This window comes from Leucoraja erinacea, unplaced genomic scaffold (genome assembly GCF_028641065.1).
Source record: "Leucoraja erinacea ecotype New England unplaced genomic scaffold, Leri_hhj_1 Leri_82S, whole genome shotgun sequence".
Classification (NCBI taxonomy): domain Eukaryota; kingdom Metazoa; phylum Chordata; class Chondrichthyes; order Rajiformes; family Rajidae; genus Leucoraja; species Leucoraja erinaceus.
Genome location: NW_026576762.1, coordinates 432,466 through 450,620, shown reverse-complemented (window position 1 = coordinate 450,620; position 18,155 = coordinate 432,466). Strand labels below are relative to the sequence as shown.

General features: G+C 47.4%; 1 protein-coding gene across 3 annotated transcripts; it reads left to right on the top strand.

Moving 5' to 3' along the window:
* The first annotated feature begins 202 nt into the window (after nt 1–202).
* LOC129694866 (SUN domain-containing protein 2-like) lies at nt 203–17,675 on the top strand. 3 transcript variants are annotated; one of them, XM_055631622.1, is made up of 5 exons: nt 203–633; nt 4,428–4,551; nt 10,946–10,986; nt 12,117–12,262; nt 17,423–17,675. In XM_055631622.1, exons 1-5 carry the CDS (start codon nt 578–580, stop codon nt 17,452–17,454), a joined length of 399 nt encoding a protein of 132 aa, XP_055487597.1. In that variant the 5' UTR covers nt 203–577; the 3' UTR covers nt 17,455–17,675. The 3 variants fall into 3 exon arrangements, with proteins under 3 accessions (XP_055487597.1, XP_055487599.1, XP_055487598.1); XM_055631624.1 differs by lacking the exon at nt 203–633 and adding an exon at nt 14,794–15,003 and having other exon boundaries at nt 4,317–4,551; XM_055631623.1 differs by lacking the exons at nt 203–633; nt 10,946–10,986 and adding an exon at nt 14,794–15,003 and having other exon boundaries at nt 4,317–4,551.
* Nucleotides 17,676–18,155: the final 480 nt, after the last annotated feature.

Here is an 18,155-nt window from a genome sequence, read left to right as displayed (position 1 = left end):
TGTGAATACTGAGCACAAAGCTTGCAGTTAAATGACCTTCGCTTTCTCAATGAGAATAGAGATAAGGGATGTTCCCGGGCGTCTAGAACTCCTACACTGTTACCAGCAAGCTGTAAGAAGAACAATAGACCCGTTCTTACCTTTGCAGCTGTACTATTTCCCAAACTAATAGATATGCTTTGTTTCTTTCCCATTTGTGTTTAACTGAAGCCTCTTTGTTATTAACCCTGTGCTTATGGCTGTTGTATTAGTATAAAGATGTGTGTAATCTTCTGTATCGTCAGTCTGAACAGCGCCAGCCTTTGGCGTGGACGCTTTGTGCACATCTCTGGCTGTATTTTCTATTTCACCTTGGTGACCCAGTAAAGGCTATTTACAGAGATTTTTGACTCTTTGATTTATTCTATTCATCAAGCTTTACGAACTTTAACATTTGGCGTAGTCGGCAGGGTACCTTTGGGACAAGATAGCACGGACGTATAAGTGGCAATAGTGCAACTGAGGTTCGGAGGGGGATGTTTGTGCACTCTCCTGGCCCCTTGAGCCAGGTCCCCAAATCCAGAGGCACTGTGCTCCCATGCCGTGGTCTGATCTCAAACTCCCAACTGGTATCCGAACGAACAAAGAATTGAGGTGAGTATACTTTTAATTTTTATTCGTCGGTCTTGTTGAGAGATCAAGGGTGTGCTGGATTGAGAAACGAGAGACGAGGTGTCCGTTTGCTTAGTTGAGACATCCGAGGGGTTGTCGGGTTGAGAGGCTAAGGAGGATGGGCCAGGGCCTTGCACTCCCTCTCCCCTGGCCCCACACTCCCTCTCCCCTGGCCCCACACTCCCTCCCTCCCACACACTCCCCTGGCCCCACACTCCCTCTCCATTGGCCCCACACTCCCCCTCCCCCTCCCTCCTATGCCCCTCTCCCCGCTGCCCCGCACTCCCTCTCCCCTCCCGCTGCCCCGGACCCCACACTCCCTCTCCCCCCTGCGGATCCAATCTTTGGCCGGAAGCAAGATGGCGGAACAAGATAGCGGAGGCTGATTGCTAAAATGAGTCATATAATCACCCATGAATCCGCCCATGAGCGTACTACACGTTTGCGTGAGTAACCCATCTTGCTTCGCAATAAGATCTTTGGTTGGATCTGCAGTCGGCGGCTGCACATCCTACCAAGAGAAGCGGCGCGATGTCACTCACAGCCGCCAACTGAGCGCATCCCCGGACCGCACTGATCCCTGGCACACGGCGCTAAGGGACAAATTGCGCAGGGACTGAATTCAGAGTGAGAACTCGGTCGTGAGCGTGAGGGCGTGAGAAATTGCTCCAGGGCGTGAGTCTCACGCCGAAAGCGTGATAGTTGGCAGCCCTGCAACACCACCAGGAGTGGAATAACCCCGGCTGTGGCGGAGGGACAGGCCTTATCACGGAGCACTCAGGAGGTTCAGTGCGCCCTGCGTAGGATTAATCCACGCAAGGCTGCAGGCCCGGTTGGACTCCAGGGAAGGGTACTAAGGGACTGTGCTGTACAGCTGGCAGAGGTATTCACGAGAAATTTTAATCTGTCTCTATCTCTGGCAACGGTCTCCAAGTGCCTCAAAACAGCTACCATAGTGCCCGTGCCGCAAAAGTCTAAAGTCACCAACCTTAACGACTACCGCCCGGTCGGCCTAACTCCAATCCCAATGAAGTGCTTTGAAAGACTGGTCCCAAATCAAACCCAGCATCCCTGCTTCACTGGACTCTCATCAATTTGCATACAGGGCAAATAGATCAACAGAGGATGCCATCTCTCTGGCTCTTCGCACTGTCGTGGCTCACCTGGACAGACAGGGCACTACGTGAGGATGCTCTTCATAGACTATAGCTCTGCGTTCAATATGGTCATCCCCACCAAGCTCACCACCAAACTCCACCAACTAGGCCTCAGCTCGCTGATATGCGATTGGATCCTGAACTTTCTGATGGAGCGACTGCAGGCAGTGAGACTGGGCCCGCACCTGTCCTCTACTATCACCCTGAGCACCGGCACACCACAGGGCTGTGTACTAAGCCCCATGCTCTACTCCCTCTTCACTCACGACTGTGTTCCTGCATTCGACACCAACACCATCGTCGAGTTTGCAGACGACACAACAGTGATTGGGCTGATCACCAACGGTGATTAAACAAAATACAGAGCCGAGGTGCAGAACCTGGCGGACTTGTGCACACGTAACAACTTGTCACTAAACACCTCCAAGACCAAGGAGCTGATTACTGACTTCAGGAGGTCCCATAATGGAGAACACGCCCCAATCACCATCTCCAGGGAAACTGTGGAGAGAGTGTCCAGCTTTAAGTTTCTGGGCATTCATATTTCAGAGGACCTCACATGGTTCACCAACACCGCTGCGCTGGTCAAGAAGGCACAGCAACGTGTGTTCTTCCTGAGAACATTAAAAAAGACTGGTTTGCCCCAACAGCTGCTGACAACCTTCTACCGCTGCACCACAGAGAGCATATTAACATATGGCATCTCTGTGTGGTATCTCAGCTGCACGGAGGCGGAGAGGAGAGCTCTTCAGCGCGTCTTTCACAGAGCGCAGAGGATTATAGGGTTACAGCTACCAGCCTTGGAGGGCATCTACCACACACGGTGCCTCAGGAAGGCCGTCAGCATCCATAAAGACTCCTCACACCCTTGTAATGGACTGTTTGAACTACTTCTCCGGCAGACGTTACAAGGCCTTCTATGCCTGAACCTCCGGACTCAGAAACAGCTTCATTCCCAGAGCTATAGTGGCTCTGAACCGCACCTGCTGAGTGCCCCCCACCTCCCCCGGACTGTCTCCCTCAGATGGTCACGTCGCACAGTTTATTTATTTATTTTATTTTTTTGACATCGGTTGGAAGCTGTATACTAAATCTCGTTGCACTGATGTGCAATGACAATAAAATTTATTATTATTATTATTATTATAATTATATTATGTGACGGGAATTGGCTAGGTTTGACTAGGAAATTATACTTAAAAGGTCTGAAGAAGCGTCTTGACCCGAAACGTCACCTATTCTCGTTTTCACCCAGCAAACAGCTAACAATGGCCTGTTTCCTTTATCATTGTTACTTTTTTCCATATCTTTCATTCATTGTTCTATATCTCTCTACATCATCATCTATATCTCTTGTTTCCTTTTCCCGTGAGTTTCAGTCTGAAGAACTGTCTCGACCCGAAACGTCCATTCCTTCTCTCCAAACATGCTGCCTGTCCCACTGAGTTACTCCAGCTTTATGTGTCTATCATCGGTTTAAACCAGCATCTGCAGTTTCTTGCTACACATTTTGTCTGCTATTTCAAGTGCTCGTCCCTTCATGGAAAATGTACTTCCAATGTTTGTCTTCATTTCTTCATCCAACCACCTTCATCAATACCTTCTGGTTATCATAACCACACCCTCCCAGAAGGACCTCTTTGCTTCTATATTCAACTTCTCTTGTTATGAAGGCTATCATGCCATTCGCTTTCTTCACTGCTTGCTCTACCAACGCACTTACTTTCAGTGACTGATGAAGAAGGACCCCCAGGTCTCGTTGTACTTCCCTTTTTCCCAACTCGACACCATTTCGATAATAATCGTCCTTTCTGTTTTTGCTATCAGTGGATAACTTCACATTTATCCATATTAAACTGCATCTGCCATGCATCTGCCCACTCCCCCAAAATGTCCAAGTCCATCCTGCATTATCATAGCATCCTCCTCACAGTTCACACTGCCACCCAGCTTTCTGTCATCTGTAAATTTGCTAATGTTACTTTTAATCCCTTTAATCTGAATCATTAATACATATAGAAAATAGCTGCGGTCCCAGCACCAAGCCTTGCGGTACCCCACTAGCCACTGCCTGCCATTCTGAAAGGGACCAGCTATTCCTACTCTTTGTTTCCTGTCTGCCAACCAATTTTCTATCCATGTCAGTACACCACCCCTAATACAATGTGCTCTAATTTTGCCCACTAATCTCCTATGTGGGACCTTATCAAATGCTTTCTGAAAGTCCAGGGACACTACATCCACTGGCTCTCCCTTGCCCATTTCCCTAGCTACATCCTCAAAGAACTCGGACCGATCCTGCTGCTGCTATCCAAATGTGCCGCTATTTCATCTCTTATAGTCAGAGTGAGGTCATTGTGTGGAGGTGGGGATCAGGGAGGGGAGGTGAGGGTGGTGCTGGTTGTAAGGTGCCGCAGTTGTCACGGTTCCTGTCCCCACCCCCCGGGGGTTGGAGCCGCGACACAAACTCTAGAATCAATATAGCATTTTGAACGATGCAGCCAATGGGCAGCGGCGCCGGAAATAGACACAGACAGACGGCGTTGGAGGAGGTTGTGTCTGGTGTCTGCTCAGCTATACTCTACCCTACATCATCTACTGTACTGTATTATACTCTAGGTGCGGCGGGGACAGGCGGCGACCAGAAGGGGAGTGGGTGAAGTGGCCACGCTCACGCTCCTTGTTCCCGGCGCCGCGGCGAAGCTTCTGCTGCTCGGACCCCGGCCACCGGGACCATCACTCGGTGAGTCTGTCTGTCTGTCTGTCTCTGTCTGTCTGTCTGTCTGTCGTGTCGTGTCGGTCCCTGGCCCCGCACAGGTGACCACTCCTCCCGGCGCCGGGGACCCTGCGGACGGGGGCGGCCCCCAGCCTCACCCCCTTGTCTGTCTCCCCTTAAACACCGACCCACGGCAGCGCTGTCACAGCCCAGGGGCGCTTCACCGCTGAATGAACCAACCGCACATTTTAAAGAAGTATTGTACAAGTTATTGACATTTGTAACTTTACAAAAACTACTTTTAAAGCCGCTTCCACTTGCCCTGTCTGTCAATGACGTCACGATGGAATCCCGAATCTCATTCATTTACATAAAATTCTAAACAAAATCTGTTTCATTCAAATTCTTCCGTTTTCATTCACAATAAACGTCACACATGGAATTCGAATCTCATTGACATTAAACATCGTGTGGGGTTGGGGTGGGATAGGGTAGAGGTGAGGAGTGGGGGAGCAGGCAGGCAGGGAGAGGTGTTATGGAGGGAGGAAGGGAGTGACTGAGGGAGGGAGAGGTGGTTGAGGGAGGAAGAGAGGGGAAAGAAGAGGGAAGGTGAAGGAAGATGCCTGGTGTGGGCCGAGCCTTGGAGCTGTAGCCGGGCCCAGGATTTGGGCGCTGGGGAGCGGACAAAGACACGGACTGGGCCCTGAGTGCGGCTCCGGGCCCTGCGCTGGGGTTCGAGCCGGTGTGGGGTCCGGGGTTTGCTGTTCCGGGCCCGCGGGGAGGGAGAGGAGCGGGAACCTGGGGCAAGAACCTCCCCCAGACCACAGCCTCAGCCTCTCCCTCCCATGGCTCCAGACCTGTCGACACGTGACGCCTGTATGGTCGTGAATAGTCGTCCAAAAAGTCGTACTTTTTCCTGGTCACCGCTGGATTTTCAACACGTTGAACATTTTTGGCGACCTGCTGCGACTATGACGGGTGCCGGCAGTCGCCGAAAAAAATAGCCTAAGTGGGGCAGGCCCTTTAGACTGTTGAGAAAGCCTTGTTTATGGGCTCATAGTCAGGTGGGGGCTGTAAAGCTCCACTTGGTTCCAGTTGGATTGTCTGGTCCCTGTATTGTCAGAGAGACACAAAATGCTGGAGTAACAATAGGACAGGCAGCATCTCTGGAGAGAAGGAATGGGTGACGTTTCTGGTCTAGACGCTTCTTCAGACAGATATCAGGGGAGTGGGAGGTACATTGACAAGGAAATCTATAACTGTATAGATAAGGATATCTCCCACTCGCCTGACATCAGTCTGAAGAAGGATCTCGACAGGAAACATCACCCATTCCTTCGCTCCAGCGATGTTGCCTGTCCCGCTGAGTTTCTCCAGCATTTTGTGTCCATCTTTGGTGTAGAGCAGCATCTGCAGTTCCTTCCTACACAAGCCATGTGGACAGGCCGGTGGGGGTGGGTAGGAACGGGTTGGGGGAGAAGTCGGGAGTATGACGACGGCCGCTGACTCTACTAACAACGTACCTTGGTGTAAAACACCCCCCCCCCCCCCCCCGGACATAAAGGATAGTTTGAGTGAGAATGCTAAATGCATTTCGTTGTCTCTGTACTGTACACTGACAATGACTGTGAGTATGGGACAATTAAAATTGACGACAAAGTCACTGTGTTGATGGTGCAGGTTTAAAAGGGTGGCACGGTGGCGCAGTGTAGAGTTACTGCCTTACAGCGCTTGCAGCCTCAGTGATCAGGGTTCGATCCCGACTACAGGTGCTGTATTTACACAGTTTGTATGTTCTCCTCGAGGGTTTTCTCCGAGATCTTCCATTTCCTCCCAAGCTCCAAAGACATATAGGCTTGTTGGTTAATTGGCTTTGGTTAAATGTAAAATTGTCCCTAGTGTGTGTAGGGTAGAGTTAATGTGCGGGGATTGCTGGTCGGTGTGGACTCGGTGGGTCGAAGGCTTGTTTCTGCGTTGTACCTAAACTCCACAGTGATTGGAAACAACCAGCGCTGCCTCTGGGTTGTTGGTTTTTGGTCACATTTGCTCTGAAACACAGAAGGAAGCAGATCCGGTGAAACTTCTCAAAGAAACTAGAGAAATGATGGAATGGGTTTACTAGCCAGTGGGCGAAGAGCGAGGGGCAGGGGGATTGGTGATTGTTCAAGCATTTGTGATTATCTTCCGTTCACACAAAGTGGGCGCAGGCAGCCATGTGTTAGACACTTAATACAACTAGTTATAACTCGTCCCAAAGACGTGCAGATTTGTAGCTTTATTGGCCTCTATAAATTGTCCCTAGTGTGAAAGGGAGTGGATGTGAAAATAAGGTCGCTTTGGGGTTATGGGGAAAAGGTGGGAGTATGGAGATGATGGGAAAAGATAGATCAGCCATGATTGAATGGTGTAGTAAATGATGGGCCGAATGGCAATTCTGCTCCTCGAACATATGAACATAGAACTAGTATGAAAGGGAGATCGATGGTCAGCGTGGACTCGATGGCCAAAGGCACTTCGATCCTTTCAGTACCTCACGTTTAGCTTTATTATTGTTACATGTGCAGTGAAAAGCTTTGTTTTGTAAGCTATCCAATCAAATCAGATAAAAAATATTCATCAATACAATCGCCAAATCAAGTTGAATAGATGGAGCAAAGGGGAAGATACAGAGTGTAGAATATAATTCTCAGCATTGTAGTGCTGCAGTTCCAGACACTGTCCAATGTGTGCAATGGGGTGGAGGTGAATTGGACAGTATCCTAGTTTCATTCGTTCATAAGTGATTGGAGAAGAATTAGGCCATTCGGCCCATCAAGTCTACTTCGCCATTCAATCATGGCTGATCTATCTCTTTCCCCGAACCCCATTTCCTCCCCATAACTCCTGACACTCCGTACCAATCAAGAATCTACCTATCTCTGCCTTATAAATATCCATTGACGGCCTCCACAGCCTTCTGTGGCAATGAATTCCACAAATTCATCCCCCTCTGACTGAAGAAATACCTCCTTATCTCCTTCCTAAAGGAATGTCCGTTAATTCCGAGGCTCTGACCTCAGATCCTAGACACTCCCACTAGTGGAAACATCGTCTCCACATCACATTAGGAGATTTACTAGAATGTTGCCTGGGTTTCAGCAACTAAGTTACAGAGAAAGGTTGAACAAGTTAGGGCTTTATTCTTTGGAGCGCAGAAGGTTAAGGGGGGACTTGATAGAGGTCTTTAAAATGATGAGAGAGATAGACAGAGTTGACGTGGATAAACTTTTCTCACTGAGAGGAGGGAAGATGCAAATAAGGGGACATGACTTGAGAATTAAGGGACAGAAGTTTAGGGGTAACATGAGGGGGAACTTCTTTACTCAGAGAGTGGTGGCTGTGTGGAATGAGCTTCCAATGAAGGTGGTGGAGGCAGGTTCGTTTTTATCATTTAAAAATAAATTGGATAGTTATATGGACAGGAAAGGTATGGAGGGTTATGGTCTGAGCACAGGTATATGGGACTAGGGGAGAATACGTGTTCGGCACGGACTAGAAGGGTCGAGATGGCCTGTTTCCGTGCTGTAATTGTTATATGGTTATCACAGTTTATGATCGTTCTAATAATCAGACAATTGGCCTGCCACATGCTGTATCCAGAGACTTGATGTGTGTGTGGGTACTCTCCCATCCCTACTGATGTTGCCCATTTTTGATGATTACAGCCCACAAAATGCTCTGCCTCATCATCAGATGCCTGGAAGCCAGGGCAATGGTGAGCTGGATAGAACAGTGCTCTGAAACAAAGCTCTGCCGTGTATATTTCTGTGAACGGTGGCACAGCGGTAGAGTTGCTGCCTAACAGTGCCAGAGACCCGGGTTCCATCCCGACTACAGGCACTGTCTGCATGAAGTTTGTACGTTCTCCCCGTGACCGCGTGGGTTTTCACCGAGATCTTTGGTTTCCTCACACACTCCAAAGACGTACAGGTTTGTAGGTTAATTGGCTTAGTATACATGTAAATTGACCCTTCCTCAGGCACAGGCATCAGCTGCCCTGGCCATTTTATGACTGTTTTTTTTTACTTGCATTTTAATGTTGCCTTTTACCTGCACTTTTTAAAAAACTATTCATACTGTTTTTTATCAGGAACTGGATTGTTTTTTATTTATGCTTGAAATGTTCACGACGATGCAGTAACTGCAAGACATTGTGTATTCCCTTCCTGAAACCTGCAGACCCAGTTTCAGCAAGTCTGTTCAGCAGCCATTTCATGCTCTTTATTTCAGTCTACCTGGCCAACCATTTTACCTTTACAGAACAATCTTATAGCGTTGATTCAGGATTTCCATTCACATCAGTAGTCTGTTACCTGCGATGGAGATAGTGAGGTCTAGAAACGGTTGGGAGATGTCGGAAATGGTTGAGGTGAATTTGAGTGCCGGATGGAAGTTATTGGTGAAATGGATGAAGTCAGTGAGTTCTGCATAGGTGCAGGAGGTAGCGTCAATGTAGCGGAAGTAGTGTTCGCTGATAGGGCCACGGTACGCCTCCAACAAAGATTGTTCTACATGGTCTACAATGAGACATCCATTTGATTTTTTGAAGATGTGACCAGAAAGGTGGATGAGGGCAGAGCTATAGATGTTGTATACATGGATTTCAGTACGACATTCTACAAGGTTCTGCACGTTAGGCTGCTCTGGAAGGTTAGATCGCATGGGATCCAAAGGAGAGAAAGCTGAATGGATAGCAAATTGGTTCCGTGGAAGGAAGCAGAGGTTGATGATGGAAAGTTGCTTCTCGGACTGGAGGTCTGTGACTAGGGTTGGGTGCTGTTCCCGTTACTGTTTGTCATCTACATCAATGATTTGGATCAGAACAAGTTTGCTGAAGATACAAAAGTGGGGGGTTTTGCAGATAGTGAAGATGGTTGTGAAAGATTGCAGCAAGATCTGGATCGATTGGCCAGGTTGGCTGAGGAATGATTGATGGAATTTAAACCAAAGGCGGCTTTAGCGTTTTCAAACCAAAGACAGCTTTAGCGTTTTAAAACCTTAGGCAGGTTTAGCATTTTGAAACCAAAGGCAGCTTTAGCGTTTTCAAACAAAAGGCGGCTTTAGCGTTTTGAAACCAAAGGCGGCTTTAACGTTTTCAAACCAAAGGCCTTTAACGTTTTCAAAGGCGGCTTTAACGTTTTCAAACCAAAGGCGGCTTTAACGTTTTCAAACCAAAGGCGGCTTTAACGTTTTCAAACTAAAGGGCGGCTTTGGCGTTTTTAAACCAAAAGCGGCTTTAGCATTTTCAAACCAAAGGTGGCTTTAGCGTCTTCAAAGCAAAGGCAACACAGCTTTGCATTTTCAAACCAAAACACACTTTTGCATTTTCAAACTACATTTTCAAATCACATTAAGGACACTGACAGGTCAGTAAAACCACTCACAGTTTAGTCGACATGTGGTCAGTGTTATTCACAGCTCAGACAGAGCTGTGACCTGTCGCTCCCCCCCCCCCCCCCCCCCCCCCATCTTGCAGATAACTGAGGCACCTCTACACTTGCGGGTTTTATAGTCCCTGAGGAAGGGGTGTGGCCTTCATGGCATGATGGACAAGAGAGAGAATCTCAATATTTTTAAAACATTAATAAGTCTTTTATTTTTCAACGATGGGAAAAATCCTCTGGCCCTGCGCAGCGGATGGGGACTCTGAGTAAGATGGCCAAAAATCACAGCCGTAAGTGGGAGCGTTTTTCTAAAATCAATATGCGGTGCAACAGGAAGTGGTCAAGATCAGAGTTTTAATGATATAGATTTAGCTTACAATCCTGTACGTCTTTGTAGTGTGGGTGGAAGCCTAAGCGTTCTCCATGCAGGTCATGGGGAGAACGTACAAACTCCATAAAGAAAGCACCCGTAGTCGGGATCGAACCTGGGCTCTGGTGCTGTGAGGCAGCAACTCCACCGCTGCACCACCGTGTTGCCCCTCAGCTGCTCTACCTCTCAGTCAGACCATTTATCTCAGCACATTTAATGCCATACTCTCAATTCCCTAATATCAAGGCCAGTCATCTCGCTGGGACTGGTCTCCGTAGCCACTTGGGCAGATAATTCCCTGCATTTCCCATCCGCTGGATGTTCAGCTGCTACAGTTCAGTGAAGTTTGCTTTCAATTGAATGGTGGATTCTGCGGGCAATTGATGGGAATTTGTGAGGAACGAGTTTCAAGGCAAATTTGTGATGGACTTGGATTCTCTGAGAGCTGGCAATGATTTGATGCGCTGAAATGGCCTATGTCATAAGGAAATATGAAGTATGGAAAAGTGACGTTTCTGCATTACATATTTGTAACTTTGACGTGTATGTTGTGACATAAGTAGCTACGAGTAGAATTAAAAATCCTCCAAACTTGAAAATAAAAGTTGTTTTTAATTTCTATTCCTAGGTGTTGCAGGAGGTGAAGGAAATGGAATCTGCTGTGGAAAGGTGCAGAGCTGCGCTGGGGTAGTTTCCAGACTGCATCAACTGCTCACAACGATAAATAAATAATTTAAGGGCCTGTCCCACTTGGCGCTTTTTTTCGGTGACTGCCGGCGTCATATCAGTGTCGCCAAAGATTTTGAACATTTCAAAATACAGAGGCGACAAAAAAAAACTTGAAAAAACACCGCGCATCCACACGTGATCACGCCACGTCACATGTCATCACGCCGCGTCATACGTCATCACGCCACAAATGTTTCGGCGTTGATGTCGTCGGCCACAGCAAAGATCCTATAGCGGAACTAAAAGAATTATGAATCTAACCCTATATCACACACACAAACCATTCCCCCGCAACGTTGATTACACTGCGAGTCGGGTCTGGTCGGGTAGGTTCCGGGTACTAAAATGGGCGGGGAAAAATGCCCAGGATCCCCTCCGTAGCGTACTACACGTCAACCCATTGCATTTCCCAGCAGTGGCCTATCTTACTCCACTGTAGGATCTTTGGGCCACAGTATCTGCAGATGCATCATGATGCCCTTGGGGTTGTGGCACGGCAGCAGGTTTGCCTGTGGCTGAGCTGTGAGCAGCATAACGCTGATGCTGTAAGTTTCCAGCCAGGAGTGGAGCAGCAGCAGACCCCTGGGGGGGAGGGGGCTTCGTCGGTTGCTGCGTGCAACAGGTCAACATCGTCTTTAGTTTAGAGGTACAGCGTGGAAACACGTCCTTCGGCCCACCGAGTCCGTGCAGACCAACGATCAGCCTTACACCGATAGTCAGGATTGAACCCGGGTCTCTGGCGCTGTAAGGCCGTAGCTCTACTGCTGCACCACCGTGCCGCCTCTGCTCTTACACTCTGATGGCTTGCTTTGTCCTGTATAGGACAGGTTTTGTCTGGGCCACAGCCAGACATAAAAACAGTATTTTTCCACGAGCAGTAGCTCTACTCAACAGTAGCCTCTGTTTACTCTGGTACTTTATTTCCACATGTTTAAATCATAATATTTTAGTTTTAATTGTCTACTGTATATCATGTATGTATCCTTGCAAGCAAAGCATCAAGGCAAGTTCTTGTATGTATACATACTTGGCTAGTAAAATTATATTGATTATTATTATTATTATTATAGGTTGACAGATGAACAGAAGCAGCTACTGACTGCACTGGCATTGCTGGAGGAGCAGCTCAGCCAGACACGGCTGGAACTGCAGACTGCACATGTGGCACAGAAGGACATGGACCCCAGCATGCAAGCTTTGGAAAGCAGACTTCAAAGTATGTCTGACGCAAGTCTTCCCAAATGTTTTTTTATTTAACTGTAAAAGGCCAAAACTTAGCACTTCTTCTGCCCAGAGTTGATTAAAGAGATTGAGGTGAAGAGGAAAGTGTGGAAAGTATCTTGCCCTCTTCCCTCCCCTTCTTTAACACTCAACTCCCACTACCCCCTCCCTCTCTACTGCGTTCTTCCCTTTCTCTCACTGTCTCTCCTTTTTCCCCCTCTGCTCCTTTCCATGTGTTCACGACGTGGTCTCCTCTACATTGGAGAAACCAAACGGGCGTTGTGTTCGATCCATGGGGCACTGCTGAGCTGCCTGTTATCTCATTCTGACTCTTGGATGTGGGACTTCCTGTACTGTTGCAATGAGGCTCATAACAATCTTGAGGAATGGCATCTCACCTTCCATTTGGGCTCATGGCAGTCCCCTGGGCTTGTACTGAATTTGATAATCTTGGGTAACTTGATTCCCCTTTTAGTATCAATTGTCCATTCGTGATAATTGGGTTGGCTTGTTTTTTAAAATCTCTATCCAAAAGTGGAGGGCATGTCCATGCTGACCTGCCAGACATGTCTTGTGTGAAAAGCGTCTCCTCCTGAAACGTCACCCATTCCTTCTCTCCAGAGATGCAGCCTGTCCCATTGTCTATCTTCGGTTTAAACCAGCATCTGCCGTTCCATCCTAGACATGTTTCCTTGCTGTGGATTTTGTAACTGCTACGATCTTTTGTCTATTTTTCTTATCACCTAACCGCTCCTATTCACTCCTTGACCAAATAACTTTGTGTGCAGCTTATCGCCTGGGTTTACGCTATCGGAGTTATCCACCCACCTGTGCAGTTTTACAAGTTTCTTTTGTCGCCTCCCCAGCTCTGACAAAGGGTCTTTGACTTGAAACATGAATTCTGTTTCTATGGCTGTGGATTTGACCCGAGTGCTCCCAGCATTTTGTTTTTCAGATTTATTCCATCTGCAGTTTTCACGCATTTATTCTAACTTTTTTTTCTATTTGACTGCCACCTTTCAGTCCATGTTAGCACACTTCCTCCAATATCTTGGGTTCTTCATTTTTGTGCAGCAGCCTCATATGTGACAAATGCCTTTTGGAGATCTAAATCCACACTACATTTACAGGAGATAGACACTAAAAGCTGGAGTAAATCAGCGGGTCAGGCAGTATCTCTGGAGAAAACAAATAGAAAAGTCCTTTTTCTCCAGAGATGCTATCCGAGCCGCTGTTACTCCAGCTTATTGTGTCTATCTTTGGTTTAAACCGGCATTTGCAGTTCCTTCCTACAACATTTACATTACATTATCAACTCCCTATCACATCCTGTCATGTTTTGTCACACATGATACAGTGTGGAAACAGACGCTTTGGCCCAACTTGCCCACACCTGCCAACATGTCTCATCTACACTAGTCCCACCTGCCTGCATTTGGTCCATATCCCTCCAAACCTGCCCTGTCCACGTACCTGTCAATTGACCTACAGTTCCCACCTTCTGTTTTATGTGATGGGAGGCCAGGAGAATCTCGCTCACAGCCTCTTCTATTGCTGGTCCAGGTGCCCAGTAAATGTGAGTTCTGCTTCCAACAACCATTCAGGCAGTGAACCCTTGGCCCACTGTACTAATTGCATCAAACCCTTGTGCCAATTGAATTACATTTCCAACTTTGTGCTGGAAAGATAGTTACATTGTTTACTCTGAATGGACCAGTCAGAATATCATAACCTTATGTGTAGGAAGGAACTGCAGATGCTGGTTTACCCCGCAGATAGACATCAGCGAGACAGGCAGCATCTCTGGGGGAGGGGGGAGGAATGGATGACATTTCGGGTTGAGATGTCTGAAGAAGGGTCTCAATCCAAAACATGATCCATTCCTTCTCTCCAAAGATGCTGCTTGTCCCGCTGAGTTACTCCAGCATTTTGAATTTTTTCTATATTATAACCACTCAAACAATCTACCTGCTGCAGTTCCTGGCAACTCTCTCCTTAGAACCTTTCTTCTCCAGTCCTGCAAATGTTGTAAACCTTTCTTGTGCCTCTCGAGTGAACTCCCATCAATCCTGTAGGGAGGCAACCAGAATCCACACAATGTTACAGGTACGGGTGAGCTAACGTTTTCCACAGTTTCAAGATGACTGTCCCACTACCTTCAAAGATCCATCAACAAGCTCTCCAAAGATAGACACAAAATGTGTGAGTAACTCAGCGGGATGGACAGGATCTCTGAAGCATTAGATGCTGCCTGGTCCGCTGAATAACTCCAGCATTTTGTGTCTATCTTCAGTGTAAACCAGCATGTGCATTTCCTTCCTACACAACAAGCTCTCCAAGATCTTTCTGTTCCCCACAACGGTTCAGTATCCTTTCAGCTATAATGTATTCCCTTGCCTTGTCTCCCTCGCCAAAGCATCAACAATTGTAAAATAATGTTTTTTTTAGGTTGACAAGGATACTGCTTTGCATTGATTTCAATGTTTACAAGGAGGAGCACTGACTATCCTGCTCTTGTGTGTTTAGAAGGAGACGGTGTTGCTCCCACTTGTCCACAAGCTGCTCTTCGGTTCATCACAAGATAGCACAGGGGAACCACTGACAGCACAGCTGGTACATCACAAGGAACTTGATGCCCTCCTCGCTGGCTTGGAGAAGATCCTCTCTGATGCTTCACTTTATCCTGGTACTGCAATGGAGGCACACTCGACAGCTGTCAGAGCAGGGATTATTAAGGTACAAGCATACAAGCAGTCAGTGGTTCTGGAGCACATTATTGTATTTCAGAAAAGTAATTTATGCATAATACTAGACTAGGTGGAACCCGTTCGGTCCCATATTCACACGGGTCCCATATCACACGGTCCCATATCCCCCAACGCAATATTCCACCTCTCCACCAATTCCAATATTGGTGGTGGGGGGGGGGGGGGGGGGGGCTTTCTGGAGTGCTAGTATGGGTGTTGTGGGCTGAAGGGACTGGTTTCCAGAGGGCTAGTATGGACATTGTGAGCTGAATGGATTCTTGGGCTGGCAGCTCAGTCACTCAAGCCTGGTGTGCTGGCAGCTCACTCACTCACTCACTCACTCACTCACTCACTCACTCACTCACTCACTCACTCACTCACAGCTGGTGGACTGGCAGTTGACTCAAGGCTATTCCTTGAAATTAAATTTTAAGCAGATTGCAAGGCCACCAAATTCAAAAGCAGTTTCCTACCATTTCAAGCAGGGTGCAAGGCCACCAAGGTGACCTCTCCCTCCCCCATCTTGCAGAGACTGTCACGCCCACAATTCCGGATTTTAGAGTCCCTCCCCCTCCCACCAGAAGGGGCGTGGCCTTCATGGCAGTGATTGACAGGAGAAAAATCTCAACATTTTTTAAAGACAAGTAACTTTTATTTATCATCGATGGAAAAAATCCTCTTGTTCTGCGCAGAGGGTGGTCTCTGAGTAAGATGGCCAAAAATCACAACCGTAAGTGGTCGCATTTTTTCTAAAATCAATATGCAGTGCAAACAAGAAGTGGTGAAGATGAGACTTTTAATTATATAGATAAACAGTTAATGAAATTCGGGCATGTCTTGCTCCACGTTCCATCAATTCAGCACTTTCGTTTGCAATGCGTCAATGAACACCACATCCTTAAACAGTGCTCCCATGAAGTGTCTGAGAGTCCCTCAGTGTCTCGTGGTGGCCGGACCTTAGACATGGGCCACTTCGCCACAGCCTCTGCAGTGACTGCACTGAGCTTCAGTGTGTCCCTCACACCACATACTCTCACACCCTGGAATGTGCCAGTCGGCAGCAATTCATTTACCCACATCTTATGCGGGAAGATCAATTTTTGTGCAGACCAAAGTGAGTCTTCCGCTGAGATAATGATCTTCTAGCAGCAAGATCTTGGGCGGCCCTGTGAACAGCTCACTGACGCACAACTGCTCAGGATGAACCATGACAAGAGCCCATGCATTCTTCTGACCTTCCTGTCAAACGCTCAGTGCATAAGGAGGTGAATGTTTCAGTGAACACCACAACCATCTCAATGGCAGCGTGCATTTTTGACAGAGCAGGCAGGGTCTGACTGGGAGGGCTCCTCACACTACTGTTGCCGAGTTCCTCTGTCTGATTAGGGAGCCATCTGATGGGATCCATCAAGTCCTTCTCCCACGGTGCCTGTAGCTTGTTCTACCTTGATCACTAGTGGTCAAAGGTAGTTTTCTTCAGGAAGCTTTATGTGAAGGACAGGTAGTAAGGCAATGTCAAACTGAATGGAACGTTGCATAAGTCTACATCGGCCAACATGTCCCAGCTACACCAGTCCCACCAGCTTGCGTTTGCCCCATATCCGTCCAAACCTGTCCTGTCCATGTCAATGTAGTGTAATAATTATTGACCTGATCACATAATCCTGCCGCCTTCTATGCAGTATACATGGCCTCTCCATTGCTCACTTTTATGAGACCTTGCTAATTCCACATTATGGGAATGGATAACAGGGATCATTTTGTGGGAACTGTTGAAGGGACAGTTGAGTGGGCTCTGCACTCTATTGCACTCGACTGCTCCCTTCTTATCCCAGATGCAAAGATAGGGAAACCGAGGAGAGCTGATCTACTTGAAGCCTCTACAAGTTTCAAACTTGCTGAACCAATCCAGAGTACAGATTGTAGAAACAAGAACCTGCAGATGCTGGTTCACCGAGGAAAGACACAAAATGCTGGAGTAACTCAGCAGGTCAGGCAGGCCCAGGAATACTGCCGACCCACTGAGTTACTCGAGCATTTTATCTTTCCAGAATAGGTTTATTTTTCATGGCCACTTTATTCACAATTTGTCAGTTGCCACAAAGCAAGCATGTGTAAGTAAGCTTGTTCTCTCCTCATCCACGATGCAACATGGAGTAAAGCTGTTGCTCCCAGTATTTCCTGCTGTCATTTGAGATCCATGTTCTCCTCATACCTCTAAAGTACCGACCTTATCCATGATAAAATGCTTGTAATCAATGCTGTATGTAATTGAATAGAATGTCCTGAAATCCATGATCAGTAGGATGTTTTAAGTCTGGTTTGTAGCTAATCCATCTTCTCTCCTGCCGACTTTCATACTGAAGCACAGGTTCTCTGATCTGTCGTCATGTTTTTTTGCTTTGTAGAACAAAGATGCTGCAGCATTCAAACTAATTGAACAGCGGGTGAATAACAACTGGGGTCATCCAGAATACACTTGCCTGTACCGGTTCTGTGTCCACGGAGAAGCAGCGATGTGATTCTGGAGGTCAGCTACCCCGCACTGTGCAACACTAACAACCTCTACGTAATCTGGATTCAAAGTTGATTTCCTGCAACAATGTAAATTTCTGTCATAAATGCTAATAGTGTTTTAAATTATTGATAAGTATTTTGTATTAAGTATATTTAGAATGAAACATCTTTAATTTGAATGTGTGGGGGAAGGGGGTCGTGGGGGAGAGGGGGAGGGGGGGTGGGAGAGGGGCTGTGGGGGAGGGGGGGGGGGGGCTGTGGGGGAGGGTTGATGGGGGGGTTCGTGTCGGGGGGTGTAGGGGACCTCCAGAATCACATGGGGTGTGGGAGGGGGTGTGTGGGCTTACCGGTTCCCAATTTAGGACGTGTGTGCAAGAAGGAACTGCAGAGAGAGACAGAGAGCCAAACCCAAGGGTTCTTTGTACCTTAAGCTCCTGAATTAAATCTGCTTCATTGCACATGCATATTGAAATCCCCACACGCACATTGAAGTCACGTTTCCTTGCTCACATGCTTATATCTCCTGATGTAACTTATACCCTACATCCTGGCTACTGTTTGGAGGCCTGCATATAACTCCCATCAGGGTATTTTCACCCTTGCAGTTTCTTAACTCTACCTACA